Here is a 14,699-nt window from a genome sequence, read left to right as displayed (position 1 = left end):
TCCCGTAACAGGGGTCCGGAGAGCTCGCTCTCCAGTTCCAGTCGGGGCCAGACCCCTCCCAGCTCGAGGAGGCGCCTGCCCTCCATCACAGAGATCTGGCGCCAGACTCCCAGAGAAGTCCCCCAACACACACACACACACACACTCTTTCAGTTCAGACTCCAAATCCCCCCAGCCAGACTCCCAGAGAAGCCCCCCAACACACACACACACTCTTTCAGTTCAGACTCCAAATCCCCCCAGCCAGACTCCCAGAGAAGCCCCCCAACACACACACACACACACACACACTCTTTCAGTTCAGACTCCAAATCCCCCCAGCCAGACTCCCAGAGAAGCCCCCCAACACACACTCTTTCAGTTCAGACTCTGCCCAGGAGGCCCTGGGAAAATCCCCCCAGCCCCTCGAGACCCCCCTCAGATGCCTTGCTGACCTTCCTCCAGTACTCCCCTGCCCCACCTGAATCCCCCCATCTGCACCCCCACACTCCTCGCGCCCCCCCCCCCCCCCATGGTCCTCCTATGTTACTCCGCCTCCTCCCGTCCAGGCTCCCTTCTCATCCGCCCCTAAATGCTCTCGGTCCATCTCAGTTTCTCCCCAGATCACACCGAGCATCCTCTCTGCCGCTTCTGGCCCATTCCAGACCGCCTTCCTTAGCTCAGAAGGTCCTCCCTGCCCCCCTCCCGACCGCGCCCCCTTACACTTGTCCCCTTCCAGCCTGTTCTGGGTCCAAGCCCCACCCCGCCCGCTTTTTGGACACCTCGGCCTTAGCCTGGACACCTCCCTGCTCATCATGTCACCTTTCTATCAAACTCCTCGCAGTCTAGCCTAGAATCTCAAGAGAAGATTCAGCCCAGGATGCTTCCCATCAATCCCGGGCTTCTTCACCTCGGACTCAGGTCCGCCCAGCCTGGCCCAGGCCTCCCCCACTCCTCCTGAGAGTCCGGCAGGGTCCAGGCCCTTGCTGGTGGGGGGGTGGGGGTGGGGGGCGTCACAGGCACAGCCCCAGGACCAGAGGGGCAGGGCTGGGGCCGGGCCTGGGGTAACGTTGTGTTTCTCTCCCCTTCCTCCCTTCCTCTTCACCCCCTTCCTCCCACGCCTCCACCTTGTTTCTCTCTAGCAAATCCCAGTCTCTGACCAATGCCTTCAACCTTCCAGAGCCAGCCCCGCCCAGGCCCAGCCTTAGCCAGGACGAGGTGAAAGCTGAGACCATCCGCAGCCTGAGGAAGTCTTTCGCCAGCCTCTTCTCCGACTGATACCCCACCCCGAGAGCCCCCACTTCCCTGGGCAGCCCCCGTCTGGGCCCTGAATCCATTTCTCACTTTTGGAGTCTCACCCCTTGAGAAACCCGCTCCTGGATCGCCCAGACCCCTCTTCTCACTCCTCAGAAAGCCCGAGTCCCTGGGGAAACCTCGCTCCTGGTCCTAAGTCCACTTCTCACATTCGGAATGCCCATGTCCTTTCAAAAGCCCCCTCCCGCTCACCCCAAGCCCTACTTCTCAGTTTGAGAACCTCAGCATTCCTGAAGACGTCCACTCCCGGTCCCCCCGCCCCCGAGTGCGTTTTCCTTCCTGGAAGCGCCCAAACTCCAGGCAACCCCTCCTGGAGCCCTGAAATTCCTGGAAAACCCCACTCCTGGTCACAGATGTCTCCAGCACACCTTGTTCCCCATCAGAATTTCCCCAATCCTTAAAATCCTTAAGAAACCCCTCCCTCTGAGACCCCCTCTGTGACCTCCCACTGCGGGAGATCCAGCTCTTCAAATGCCCCTGCCCAGCCCCACAAGGATTTCCCTTGGACACCAACCCCCAACCCCCGGCCACCCTACTCAACACACTGGGAGCTCCTCCCACTGCTAGGACCCCTCGGTGCCCCAGGGACCCTAGCCCCACTTTCCTGCTTCTGACAGCTGTCTTTAAATATGCAAATCCCACCCAACCTCCCAGAATCCTTTGCACACAGCGGGCCAGTGGTCCCCCACTTGCCCACCTTTGCCGTGGTGTCTGTGTCTGTGACTGACGTGGCCTCCTCTCGTGCCGTGCTTGGCATATGTGGTCCTCGTTCATCGTGCCGCCTGTGGTGATGCGTGCAGTGGCGCTGTTTGTGTGGTCCGCACCTACCCCCAATCTCCACTCCTTGCCTGGACTCACCCTCACCCCTCAGCGGCTCTGAACCCCATGAGAAGAGTCGGGAAACAAAATAAACAAGCAAAGGCCCAGCAGAATTCTGTGCTTCTTGGTGAAGAAACAGGGGAGTCCTTGAATGGTGAGGGAGAGACAGAGGGGACCCCCCCAAATCCACACGGGGCGCTGGGGACCCCAAAATCCAGTGGAAGGCACATCAGGCACAAATTCCAGAGAGGCTCGGAGTGGAATCCCTGCCACAAATCCCAGCCATTGGAGATGGAGGAGCCCCTGAATTTATAAGTATCCCCAAAGCCAAGAACAAACCCAATTATGGAGGAGGCAGGGGTCCCAGTCTTTGGGGGGTTCCCCAATTCCAGAGAAACTGGAAAAGTACATGGGGACCCCCTCATCTCCCAGGGCGGGGATGGGGGATCCTGAGGCAGTATCAGGGCAGAGACAGAACATTGATTGGTTGGTGGGCAGGGCTCCTTGGCGTGGCAGGCTGAGATTGGCTCCCTGGTGGCTGGGGGTGGGGCCTAAGGCACAAGGCGGGCTGCGCTGAGTAGGCAGGCAGGCAACTCATCAGCCTGGGTTCGGTGCAAGGAGGGTTCGGAGGCACTCCGCTCAATCTTGGGGAGTGACCGCTGCAGCAGCTCAATCGTGGCCAGGATCTGGGGGCAGGGGTGGGTCAGGAGGGGTGTCCAGAGCCTCATGGCCACTCCGGCAACCCCAGGCCCCAGCCTAATGGGGAAACCACACACACACACACACACACACACACACACAACCTGTACACCTTGGAGCCCTGGAGAGAGAGAGAGAGACACACACACACACACACACACACACTTGTACACCTTGGAGCCCTGAAGAGACACACACACACACACGTACACCTTGGAGCCCTGGAGAGACACACACACACACACCTTGGAGCCCTGAAGACACACAGTTCACATTCACACCTCAAGAGCCTTCCTCCTCAGAAGCTCCCTCCCCAGGTAGTCCAGCCCTCCTCCTTGGCCCACCTGGGGGAAGAGGGGTCGCTCCTCCCGCTGGAACTTGAGGCAGTCAGACAGCAGGCGCCGCATGGCCTTGGGGCAGTTGCTGGAGATTTTGCTGAGGTCCGGGGACAGATAGCCACGGCCCACCATGAAGATAATCTGGGGGGGGAAGGGCCAGAGTGGAGTGACCCAGGGATCGAAGCTGAGAAGCCCAGGAAAATCTGGGTCTTGAGGGACTTAGGGGGCTCCTTTTTGGAGAACTGGGGCATTCTGGGTATGGGAGCCCAGAGGATGGTGGGTATCTTGTGGAGCTAAGGATTCTGGGTCTCTGAGGACTCGGAGGGATTCTCTGCTGACAGAACCGAGGGATTTAAGCTTGGGGGAAGTCGGGGATTTAAGTGTCCAGGGCCCAGAGGATTAAGGGCTCCACAGGTTTCGAGGGTGCTCAGGGGCCTGGAAAGCATGGAGTCTGGGGGAAACACGAAGTTCTGGGCTTGGAAGGACCAAAAGGACTCTAGCCCTCAGGAGCTTGTCTTTCCCTGGAGGACTATGGCTCCACGTGGCCTGGCGGATTTCAGGTGCACAGGACCCAAAGACTATTGGTACCTGGAGCCTAGAGAACCCTGGGTTTCTGACCCAGGGTCTGAGTGATTCCAGGGCTTGAACCTGGAGAACCCTGAGTCTGGGGCCTAGAGCACTGTGGCTTCCAGGACCCCCGCCTGCCAGATACCCATGGCCTGAATGGTTGTGGGTATCTGAGGATTTTAGAAGCACAAAGGGATTGTTTCTGGAAGAAATGGGAGTCTGGCCTTTGGGGATGTTTGGGAATTTTGAGCACCCAGGCCAGACCACTGTGCATCTGGACTCTGGGAGCTGGGGGGGCCCAGGGCAATTCTGGGTATGGGAGACCCAGAGGATTCTAGGAATTCTCAGCCCAGAAAACATGGGGTCTCCTGATCTGTGCGGAGGAGATGTGAGGTTTGGAGGCTGAGGGGATGCCCCGGCGTGGGCGATGGCAGGTGAGGTGCGGGGCTCACCTGGTCACGGCTGCCAATGTGGCTGTAAGGCAGCGAGCCGGTCATGAGCTCGTAGAGCACCACCCCATAGGCATAGACGTCAGACTGGAAGCTGTAGGGGTTTGGGTCCTGCATTCGGATCACCTCAGCCGCCTTCAAGAGGCCAGACCAGGCAGGAGGAACAGGAGGTCAGCAAAAGATTGGCCGGGAGGCCCAGATCCCACTCACCACACCGGGTGTAACGCACAGCCACATGCCCTGGGGCGAAACGTGAGCTGTCCAGACACACCCACACTTGGCCCAGGTATCCCTGTCCCCACTTGGCCTCCCACATCCTCGCCAGCCACCCATGTCCCCACGTGCCCCTACTCTAGCCAGGCCCAACTCACCATCCACAGCACGGAGCCCGAGGGCTGCTCCAAGGGCTGGGCCCCACTCCACCGCGTCTTCACTGTGGCCAGGCCGAAGTCCCCGATCTTCACCGTGAGGCCCTCGTGTAGGAAGATGTCCGCCGGGGTCAAGGATCACCACTGCGACTCACCCCGACTGATGCCTCCGCACCAGTCACACCGCTCCCCTGACCAGAAGCCCCCCAGGGTCACACAGACTAGCCACGATCTGGACTTGGGTGGGGAGCTCCAATTAATGTCCCCCACGCTTGCCCCCTCACTCCCCACCCCCCCCGCATCACTTCCTGACCAGGAAGCTCCTCTAATGGCACCGACACCCACCACGCCTGCAACACGGATCAGGAACTCCCCATAATGCCCTCCACAACGGCCACCCCGCAGACCCTGACCAGGGTCCCCAGAGGACAGCACTGGAACTGGCCACCACTCTGACTCCTGTGACCCAGAGACCGCCCCCCCATTAGAGGCCCCTCGCCAGCTCCAGCTCTGGCACCTGGCAAAGGGAAATGCCACCTGAGTGCCCCTTCTGTTCGCCCCCAGAAAGCCTCCCCGTAAGAGCCACCCCTCCAAGCCCTCCTGTTTGATGCCCCCAACCCCAGCCCTTACACAGGGGCAGCTGGATACTGTTAGACTTGAGATCTCGGTGAATGATGTTCTTGGCATGGAGGTAGCTGTGGGGGGTAGAAGCAGAGGGCGGATTGTCTGGAGGCCACCTCATCTCCCCACTCCAGCAACCGCCCCCCCCCGACCCCTCCCTAGTGCCCGGGCCAGGCCGCTCACTCCATGCCCTGGGCAGTCTGCCGGGCCACATCGATGAGCTGAACCATGTCGAAGCGTGTGTCGGCCACGTGCAGGTGGTGGTACAGACTGGAGCCCTCGCACCACTGTGTGATGATGGCAAAGCCGGGCCGGGTCATGAAGCCCATGAACAGCAAGATGTTGACATGCCGCGTCTTCCTGCAGGCAGGGCGGGCGGCATCAGGGCAGGGAGGGCAAACGGCAACTTCCCGAGCATCGAGCATCGGGAAGGGCGCTGTCCACCACTCCTTCTGTCGTCATTCCCACCCTGTCTTTTGGGAGGCTCAGGGCCAGACTGTGGCCAGATTCAAGGCACTTGTGAGTGATGTTTGCTGGGCTATGATTCCAACCTGGGGGCTCACGCCCGGAGCTTCCTCATCCAAGTCTCCCAACAAAAGCAGGAGGGAGGGATTACCGCCCCCACCCCCACCCCGACCCCCTACTGACCAGGAGCGAGTTCATCACAACACCTGCCACCCCTCTGACCCTGACCATGACCTGAGCCTGTGACCATGTGATGAGGTAAGATGAGGAAGTGGACTAGCAACCTTCTCCAGCGATGTATCAACATAATATTGATATGTGCTGGGTAAAAATATCAGTGGGAGCGCCTGATGAGGTGCAATGGGATTGGCGGCAGCGCTGCAACACGGGGACGCAGGTTCGATCCCTGGCCTGACACAGTGAGTTAAGGATCTGGCGTGGCCAAAGCTGTGGTATAGGTTGCAACAGTGGCTTGGATCTGATCCCTGCCCTGGGAACTCCATATGCCGCAGGGCAGCCGAAAAAGAAAATAAAAAATCAGGGACGTGTGATCATATCCTGTTAATCATGACAGGCTTAGAGATAAAAGAGCTTGGGGTTTGGACTCAGATTAGATCCCATGTTCCAATCCTGGCTTCCCCAGGTACTCACTGTGCAATCTCAGGGAGGACAAGTAACCTCTCTGTGCCTTGTTTTCCCCAGCTAAGACTCCGTGATAATTATATGAGCTACCCAACAGGGGTATTGGGAGGAGAATGTTGAATAAATAACCTGTATGGTGCTTAGAACAGCCGAACACAAGCGAGCACCCTGACAATGCCACTGTCCTTGCTGCTATCGCTACTGGGTAGCTGGGACTACCTCACAGAAACCCTGTCCTGTATGAACAGAGCCACCCTCATTTAGAAGAAAACCTTCACTCCTCATAGAAGCATTAACTACAGTTACATTGGTGACATAAACACAAGGAACATCAAGGATGCTGCACGATTTGCTCACATCAGAGTGGATAACCATGCTCTTTACAGCAGTCAGGTTATGGTTTCCTTTTTTTTTTTTTTTTTTTTGTCCTTTGTCTTTTTTTTTAGGGCTGCACCCGCAGCATATGGAGGTTCCCAGGCTAGGGGTCGAATCCGAGCTGTAGCCGCTGGCCTGCGCCAGAGCCACAGCAACGCAGGATCCGAGCCGTGTCTGCAACCTACACCACAGCACATGGCAACACCGGATCCTTAACTGAGCAAGGCCAAGGATCGAACCCGCAACCTCATGGTTCCTAGTTGGATTCGTTTCCCCTGCCAAGACAGGAACGCCTTGATTTTTTTTTCTTTCCTTTTTTGGCCACCTCACAGCATATGGAGTTCCTGGGCTGGGGATCAGCTCCGAGCCGCAGTTGTGACCTACACAGCACCTGCAGCAACAGTGGATCCTTTAACCCACTGTGCTTGGCCGGGGATCGAACCTGTGTCCTGGAGCTGCAGAGACGCTGCTAATCCCGTTGTGCCACAGCGGGAATGCCTCAATATATTTTTTTTGGCTGCACCTATGGCACACAGAAGTTCCCGGGCCAGGGATCTAACCTGTGCCATGGCAGCAACATTGCCAGATCCTTAACCCACTGAGCCACTGGGGAGCTCCTCGATATTAACGCAGGGCAAATTCCCAGCCTGCTCAAATCACTGCCATCTCACAGAGAGGAGCAGAGACTGAAAGTTTTCTTACTGTGGCCTCCACTGTGAGGCTGAGTATGAAAACTGCCCAAGGAAGTATGATGATAACATCCACTCTGTAACATAAATGTGCCCACTTGTCCAGGGAAAGCCGACACCAGCAACCCCAGGGCGGGTGGTAACTAGGGTGGCCAAACGGGAGCACCAGGGTTTCTCAGCACGAATGAACTAATACAGTATTAATGATGCACTAAGTGGAGCAATGACATTCATTTACTGGCCCAGGAGTCCATTATGGTTCTGATTATGCCTCTAATACTGGCCTTTGAGGTACGGTACTGCTGGAATTAATAACAAGGATGCAACGCAATAACCATACTCATGAGGCAGGACAAGCCCAGGAGAGGGAAGGATGCCAGCCGGCCTGGTGATGCGGTTAACTCGAATTACGCTGTTACTATAAGGACACGCAATGACGTTACTGATGGCCTGTGGCCATACCCATTTCACAGCGGGCAAACGGAAAAGACCCACACTTTGGAGGCAGAGCCGCTGACGAATATCAGTCGTTACCTCCGCACGGACAAGATCGTGAGAGGTTCTCTAAACACACCCGCTTCCCCGAGGGGAAAGGGACTTCCCTGATAGAGAAACGGCTTACGGCCGTGGTTAGGACACAACACAGACCTGGTGTGTGGGGGGGTGTCTGCCGGAAGGGCCCCCAGCTCGGCCCTTCCCCAGAGGGGCACCGAGGCCGTGCCCGCCGCCCTCGCCCCCCAGCCGCACACGCGGGCCATCTCACCTGAGCACCTGCATCTCGTTCTTGAAGGCCTGGGCCTGCTCGGCTGTGGGCTGGGCCACCTTGAGCACCTTCACGGCCACATCGCCATGCCACCGCCCGCGAAACACGGTGCCAAACGAGCCCGTCCCGATCCTCTTCAGCAGCTGCACCTCACTGGGGGGCACCTCCCAGTAATAGCCCGAGTCCCGGTACCCCAGATTCTTCTGTGGGCCACATGGGTGGCATCTCAGGGGCCCGCCCACGCCCCTTGTCACCTCGGCCAGCGGTGCCCCCACCAAAGGTGCCCCCTGGGGCTTACCACTTTCTTCTTGTCGTCGGCCAAGGACTTCCGCTCCCGCTGCTCGGATGGCGACTTGGAATGTGGGGACTTCCTCCCCGAGGACACGCTGGCCGGGCTGGGGCTCCCCCTGGGGGCTCCGTCGCCACCACCTCTATTACCAGCAGCTGCAGGTGTGGAGAGGCGGTGAGTGGCCCCGGGCGGGACGGGGGTCAGGGGGGCTCGGTCGGGGTGCGGGCGGTGGGGGGCGGGGGGGGCACTCACCATCAGTGTTGAAACTCTGGGCAGTGAGCTGGAAGAAGAGGGCCGGGAGTCAGAGAGAGGACGTGGAGGACCACGGGGGCGGCCCTCCCCTCTGCCCGGTGCTCCCCCCCGGTGACCGCCCGCCTCGACACCAACCTGGACCAGGCCGGAGTCCATGGGGGCGGTGGTGCTGACCATGTGGACGTTGGGGGTGGACGTGGAGCGGATGCGCTGCAGGGGGGCATTGGCCGGGGCAGGGAAGGGGAAGTGCTCAGGGTCGCGGTGCTGGGTGCAGGAGCTGGCAGGGGAAAGGCTGTGAAATCACTGTCGAGGGAATGAGAGAACCAGCAGAGCAGCCCCCTGCCCCGTCCTGAGTGTGTGTTTAGCTCACACGGCGTCAGTGTCCACTGTGATTATACTACTATTCGTCTGTTCAAGAAGCGCTGACTGCGTGCCTGCCCCGTGCCAGATACCACTCTAGGTAGTGGAAGGAAAGCTATGGGCCCAACAAATAAAGGTTCTTGCCCTCATGGGGCTGACTGCAGCAGGGAGAGGGAGACATGAAAAATAAAGAATATTTAGGAGTTCCATCGTGGCTCAGCGGAAACCAATCCGAAGCGTCTCCATGAGGACGCGGGTTCAATCCCTGGCCGCCTTGCTCAGGGGGTTGAGGATCCGGCGTTGCCATGAGCTGTGGTACAGGTTGCAGATGCGGCTCGGATCCCGCGTGGCTGTGGCTGTGGCAGAGGCTGGCGGCTACAGCGCCGATTCGACCCCCAGCCTGGGAACTTCCATATGCTACGGGGGTGGCCCTAAAAAGCAAAAAAAAAAAAAAAAAAATTTAACGTGATCAATTGTGACAGGTGCAATAAAGCAAAAAATAAAGCAACATATGGTGACAGAAAGTGTCACTGGTTGTGTCAGGAAAGGCTTCTCGGAGCAGGTGACATTTGAGCAAAGACTTAAAGGAGGGACAGCCGGCCGCACAGAGAGTCGGGGGCAGAGCAATATATAATATCATATAACTGCCTGTACTATTCAAATTTGTATGCACCATATAATGTACAGTATGTTCTCTATGTTAAAATGGCAATGCTTCAATATCCATATAATAATATTCTATCTGATACACCCATTCAAGTATGTTATACATGATATATATCATACATAATGTTTCAAAATATTTAATGCTCCCTCCCTATCCTGAAATGCAATTAGAGATAATTAATTCACATAGGCCCCAAATTAAAAATCCCTAACTTTACAATTTTACAGATTACATAAAGTTTGGTGTTCAACGTCATATAAAAACATTACAAATATGACACACAATACAATGGCATAAAGACATCATACAGACGCTATAAAATATATAGGCATATAAAATGCGTATTATATAAGCTTAGGATATATTAAGGCAATAATATACTTTGATATTGAAATACTAGAGTATAATACTTAACACAAAGGAGAAGTGAAAAGGAATTTATGGTAAAATAACATGTATTTTAAAATGGAAGGGCCTGAGCATGTTTATACTGGAAGAATTAATGAGGTGGTTAGTATACACATATTTAACAATAAGAACTTATTATCTTGTACCAGATCTTCTTGTAAGCACTGGACATGCCTTTTGTCTTTTTTGCCATTTCTTGGGCAGCTCCTGCAGCATATGGAGGTTCCCAGGCTAGGGGTCCAATCGGAGCTGGAGCCGCCGGCCTACACCACAGCCACAGCAACGCGGGATCCAAGCTGCATCTGTGACCTACACCCTGGCTCATGGCAATGCTGGATCCTTAACACACGGAGCAAGGCCAGGGAACGAACCCGCCACCTCATGGTTCCTAGTCGGATTCATTAACCACTGTGCCACGACGGGAACTCCGTAAGCACTGGACATGTCTTAACTCATTTACTCCTCACCAGACCCCCGTGTGATCAAAGTGTCACTTTCCCCTCTTTACAGATGAGAAAACTAAGGCCCAGAAAGATTAGGTGACTTGCCCAAGGTCCCACAGCTCCATGCCCTCAACCCCACTTGTAGGTGCTCAATAAATCTTCATCAAGTAAACAAATGAATAAAGTATGGCTTGTGGTCCACAGGGGCCTCCAGATCTTTTTCTCCTGACAATAGCCCTTTGGCTAAGGCATCCCCTACCTGGGACCCTGAGGGGTTAGCGGCTCATTCAGGGGGCGGTTCGAGGGAGTCTCATGCTGTCTGGAGCCTCCGGACAAATCCTGGACACTGTGGTAGAACCTTGAGGGCATTGAGGGTGTAAAGCGAGGGAAGATGGGTCAGCTGGCTGTACGAGCCTTGTGGCTGGGCCTCTGTCCTCCCCACCCCACCTGCCCACCCACCCCAGGCCAGGCTCACTGTCGGCGATTGGTACTCATGTCGACACAAACTGTGGGGACCTTGGAGGAACAATGCTGGTGGAACTTGTATCCACAGGTTTGGCAGCGGAAGCCATGGAACAGAAACTTAAGGCAGAAGTCACAAAAGGCCAGGCTGAAGAATGTCTTCCGTACCTGCCGCCACAGAGCAGAGATGGTTGATGCCTGGTCAGAGACCCTCCCGCCACGTGCACGGTCTGCCCCTGCTCTCTACCCTGCACTCACAAAATTGTGCATGGTCAGGGGGACATCTTCGAGGACCTCCACAATGAGCTCCTCGCCATCCAGGGGGGCAATGGCCGTGTCCCAGGCGGTGACTGTCTTTCGCCTGCAGAAGGCATGGAAGGGAGTGAGCGGGACGGTGGACAGGGGCCATGGGGGAGAATGGAACCCCCAAAAGTCCCTCCAAGCCCACCATCCATGGAGTAACAGGTGACATGTGTCATGCTCACGAGGGCAGCTCTAGGAATCAGTACTATGCTTTCCCCCATTCTGCACATGAGGAAATAGGCTCAGGGGGACGAAGTGACTCGTCCAAAGCCACAAGGGATTGGGAGGGGCAGGACAGCGGGAAGAGTCCTTGCTCTTCTCTTAACCACACAATGAGGAGCAAATGAGACAGTGAAGAAACAACTAAATCTCCGAAGTGCTGAGCCAGCAGCTGGTGAGGCACTGAAATACCAAATAAAAAGCAAAGCAAAGTGGGAGTTCCTGCTGTGGTGCGACGGGATCAGCAGTGTCTCTGAAGCACCGGGATGCAGGTTTGATCCCTGGCCCGGCACCATGGGCTAAAGATCCGGCTTTGTGGCAACTGTGGCGTAGGTCGCAAAGGCAGCTCAGATCTGATCCCTGGCCCGGGAACTCCACATGCCTCAGGGCAGCCAAAAAAGAAAAAATAAATTACTTAATTTTTTTTTAAAAAAAGCGGAGTTCCTGTTGTGGCTCAGTGGTAACGAACCCGACGAATAATCCACGAGGACGAGGGTTCGATCCCTGGCCTTGCGCAGTGGGTTAAGGATCCAGCAGTGCCGTGAGCAGTGGTGTAGGTGACAGACGCAGCTTGGATGCGGCACTCCTGTGGCTGTGGTGTAGGCCGGCAGCTGTAGCTCCGATTGGACCCCTAGCCTGGGAACCTCCATATGCCACGGGTGCGGCCCTAAAAAGCAACAAACAAACAAACCCAAAGTTAAGGAGCCCTAAAGCAGAGGAATAAATGGAGGGCGAGCAAGGCCCACACCGCAGATGGAGAATGAGGAAACGGAGGAAGGAGAGAGCGGACAACCTGTTGAAATAACGAAAAAACAAAACAGATGCAGTCCGGGAGGAGATGATGACTTGAGTCCCAAGAAGAAAATGAGCTACTGACCTTATGGGCCCGCGAGCAGATGAAGGGATGAGGCAAAGGCTAGTTGGAGTCACTGAATGAAGGGAAGAAGGCTACGGGAGATGATGCCACAGCAGCGTGGAGGAGTCGGATGACTCCGGGATGGGATGGAAGGCTGGGCCCCCAGCAGGGGGTGGGGGGGTGCCACGCTTACCCCTTGATGAGCCGGTAGACCACGCAGCAATCCTGATTGAGACCTCGCACCTTGAGGGCCTTGTCCAGAGAGTCGTAGACACTCATGCCATCCCGGACAGTCACCTGCGTGTGCGCACAGATGTGAGGAGTCGGTGCCCCACGGGGTCCCCAGCCCTCGGCAAAGGCGTGCTCCCAGCCCCTGTCACCTTTCTGATCCACGATGTCCAACCGGGTCCCTGCCCACCCCTGGCCAGCTTTGCTCCCGTCAGACTCACCACCGTGCGCTGCTTGTTGGGCAGGTACACTTTGACGGTGCCCACTGCCCGGGACGGCTCGGCCCCGTTGGCAGGGGGGCCCCGTGGTGGCTCCATGGAGCCTAGGACTTTGTCAAGACGGGCTCAGGTGGGGCTGGGCAGGTGCCATGGGGCTCCTGGAAGACAGAGGCGGAATGCAGTGGTCCGGGAACAATTGTTAGGAAGCAAAGTGGCAGAGGACAAAAAAACATTCAGTCCCCAGGGGGAGGCTCCACGTCTCCCCCTGTAGCCTAATACCCACACAGCTCAAGGGATCCAGTTCTTCCTTGGCCCAGCCCCTCCTGTTGTTTGTCTCACCCTTAAGTGCCAAGGTCTCCATTTCACTGCATAGGGCGGGGTGGGGTGGGGGTTAGGACATAAAGAGAGGCAGCACACACTGTCCTGGAGGCCACAGGAGCACAAGAAGTCTCTGGGCTGGGGACTAACGGGGAAGTCAGCACGCACTGCACTGGGGCGTGTCAGGTACATAATGGACATGAACAGGCTGTCCTGGCTTTCTCATGGAGGAGGGGTTACCAGATACTGTGGGGTGGGAGGACTCACAGACAGGGTGCCCTGAGTTTGGGAGAAAGGGGCATTGCACCAAACAATGTTCTTAAGGGCGCCGGGGGCACCCCAAAGCCCTTGGGGTGTAATGATGGTAGACTCACGGACCCTGTGTTAGGTGGCAAATGGCAGTCACCAGACTGTGATGGGGGGTTCACAGAGGCTCCGCAGACACAATGCTGAAGGGAGATGTGTTAGGGAATCACCAGGGACCGTAAAGGGGAGAAGAGCGGATAATGGGGGAAAGGAGGGACATGGAGCATCACCAGACCTGGTCGAGGTGAGAGGTACAAGGAGGTAAAGTGGGGGTGGGGTGGAGGGCACTCTAAACTCTCCCTGACAACGAAGGAAGGGCTCACAGACATACCACTGCTGCTACTGGAAGGAGGCTGGGAGTGGTTAAAGAGGAGTAAGGGGTGGGAGATCCTCAAACATTCTCCTAGTGGGTTGGACATTGATCCAGAATAAGAAAAGCGAGGAGTGAGCCCCGTCTTCATGCACTCCCCATTGCTGGTAAGAAAGTCTTCCCCTAACCTTAGAGAGATTAAGAGGGACTCCAAGCAAGACACACCACAACCCCAGCCCCATATACGGCCTGGCCCTGCCCACCGAGAGCCTTTCAGCTCTGCGCAGGCGCGCTGCTACACGCGACGGGCGAAACCATCCCCCGCAGCCTTGCACCCCTATTCCAGTCTACCCCCCCTCCCCGTGCTGTCGACGATGGTCTCGCCCCGGGTCAAACCACTCCTCCGGTTCCGGGCAGGGGGCGCCAAGGCCCGGGCGCAGCCATCCCGGAGCTGAGCTTTCGGTCCCGGCTCCTTACTCGTGCCCGGCGGTCGCTCCAGAAACCGAACCCTGCCGGGCCCGCCCTCACCTGTCACGCCGCTACAGCCGCCGCCGCCTCCATCTTGGGCCTCTCTTCTTGTTTCCTCACAGAGTCCGCCTCCACCGCCCCTCGGACTTTGGCCATTGGCTCCGCTGGACTCGGCCCTCCATTCTTATTGGATCAGGGTCACGCCTGTCAAGGCAGGACCCGCGGAATGTGGGTCGTGTTCCGGATTAGGAGGGGCTGCCTGAAACGTCAGGGTCTAGGGCAAATTCGCACGTCCGGGCTCGCGCAGGCGCAGTTGGGAAAAGACCTGCGTGCCATGGGCTTTAACCCCAATCGTGCCATGATGGAATCAAGCAGAGCTATTTTTGTGGGGAGGGGAGGGTCACTAGGGGCTGACTTTAGGAGTTTCCGAATCTGAACGGGGAATCCTTAAGGGCCCTTTTTCACTCCAGTGACCCTGTGCCCAACTACTCATTTGGGACTTTT

The 14,699-nt window shown here is 56.8% G+C and overlaps 2 protein-coding genes across 5 annotated transcripts in view; one reads left to right on the top strand and one right to left on the bottom strand.

The window, feature by feature from the left end:
- SYN1 (synapsin I) overlaps positions 1 to 2,222 on the top strand; it is a 51,995-nt gene extending 49,773 nt beyond the window's left edge. For 2 of the 4 annotated variants that reach the window (XM_047765703.1, XM_047765704.1), the window contains exon 13: positions 1,160 to 2,222. In XM_047765703.1, coding sequence (XP_047621659.1) covers positions 1,160 to 1,187 — 28 coding nt within the window. In that variant the 3' untranslated portion in view covers positions 1,188 to 2,222. Of the gene's footprint in view, positions 1 to 1,121 lie in introns of all 4 variants that reach the window. The other 2 variants (XM_047765702.1, XM_047765705.1) reach the window with 1 other exon arrangement.
- On the bottom strand, positions 2,221 to 14,317 carry ARAF (A-Raf proto-oncogene, serine/threonine kinase). The gene is made up of 16 exons (XM_047765708.1): positions 14,256 to 14,317; positions 12,797 to 12,951; positions 12,541 to 12,644; positions 11,228 to 11,330; positions 10,983 to 11,137; positions 10,767 to 10,865; positions 8,765 to 8,906; positions 8,630 to 8,657; positions 8,387 to 8,532; positions 8,089 to 8,291; positions 5,338 to 5,514; positions 5,182 to 5,228; positions 4,537 to 4,655; positions 4,169 to 4,300; positions 3,156 to 3,290; positions 2,221 to 2,798 (listed from the first exon to the last, which is right to left on the bottom strand). The coding sequence occupies exons 2-16, from the start codon at positions 12,890 to 12,892 to the stop codon at positions 2,664 to 2,666; spliced, it is 1,821 nt and encodes a 606-aa protein (XP_047621664.1). The 5' UTR covers positions 12,893 to 12,951; positions 14,256 to 14,317; the 3' UTR covers positions 2,221 to 2,663.
- Positions 14,318 to 14,699: the final 382 nt, after the last annotated feature.

The sequence above is a fragment of the Phacochoerus africanus genome, chromosome X (genome assembly GCF_016906955.1).
Source record: "Phacochoerus africanus isolate WHEZ1 chromosome X, ROS_Pafr_v1, whole genome shotgun sequence".
Classification (NCBI taxonomy): Eukaryota; Metazoa; Chordata; class Mammalia; order Artiodactyla; family Suidae; genus Phacochoerus; species Phacochoerus africanus.
Note: the sequence above shows the minus strand (reverse complement) of the source record. Positions and strands in the feature narration are given on the sequence as shown.

Bases quoted from the DNA above. Each gene is read 5' to 3' on its own strand.
- ARAF (XM_047765708.1), bottom strand. From the start codon at position 12,892: ATGGAGCCACCACGGGGCCCCCCTGCCAACGGGGCCGAGCCGTCCCGG. The intron at 8,907-10,766 runs GTAGGGGATGCC...TTCCCCTGCCAG, and splicing joins CTAACCCCTCAGGGTCCCAG to CTCCTGCACCCAGCACCGCG. The intron at 8,292-8,386 runs GTAAGCCCCAGG...TGTGGCCCACAG, and splicing joins CCGACGACAAGAAGAAAGTG to AAGAATCTGGGGTACCGGGA.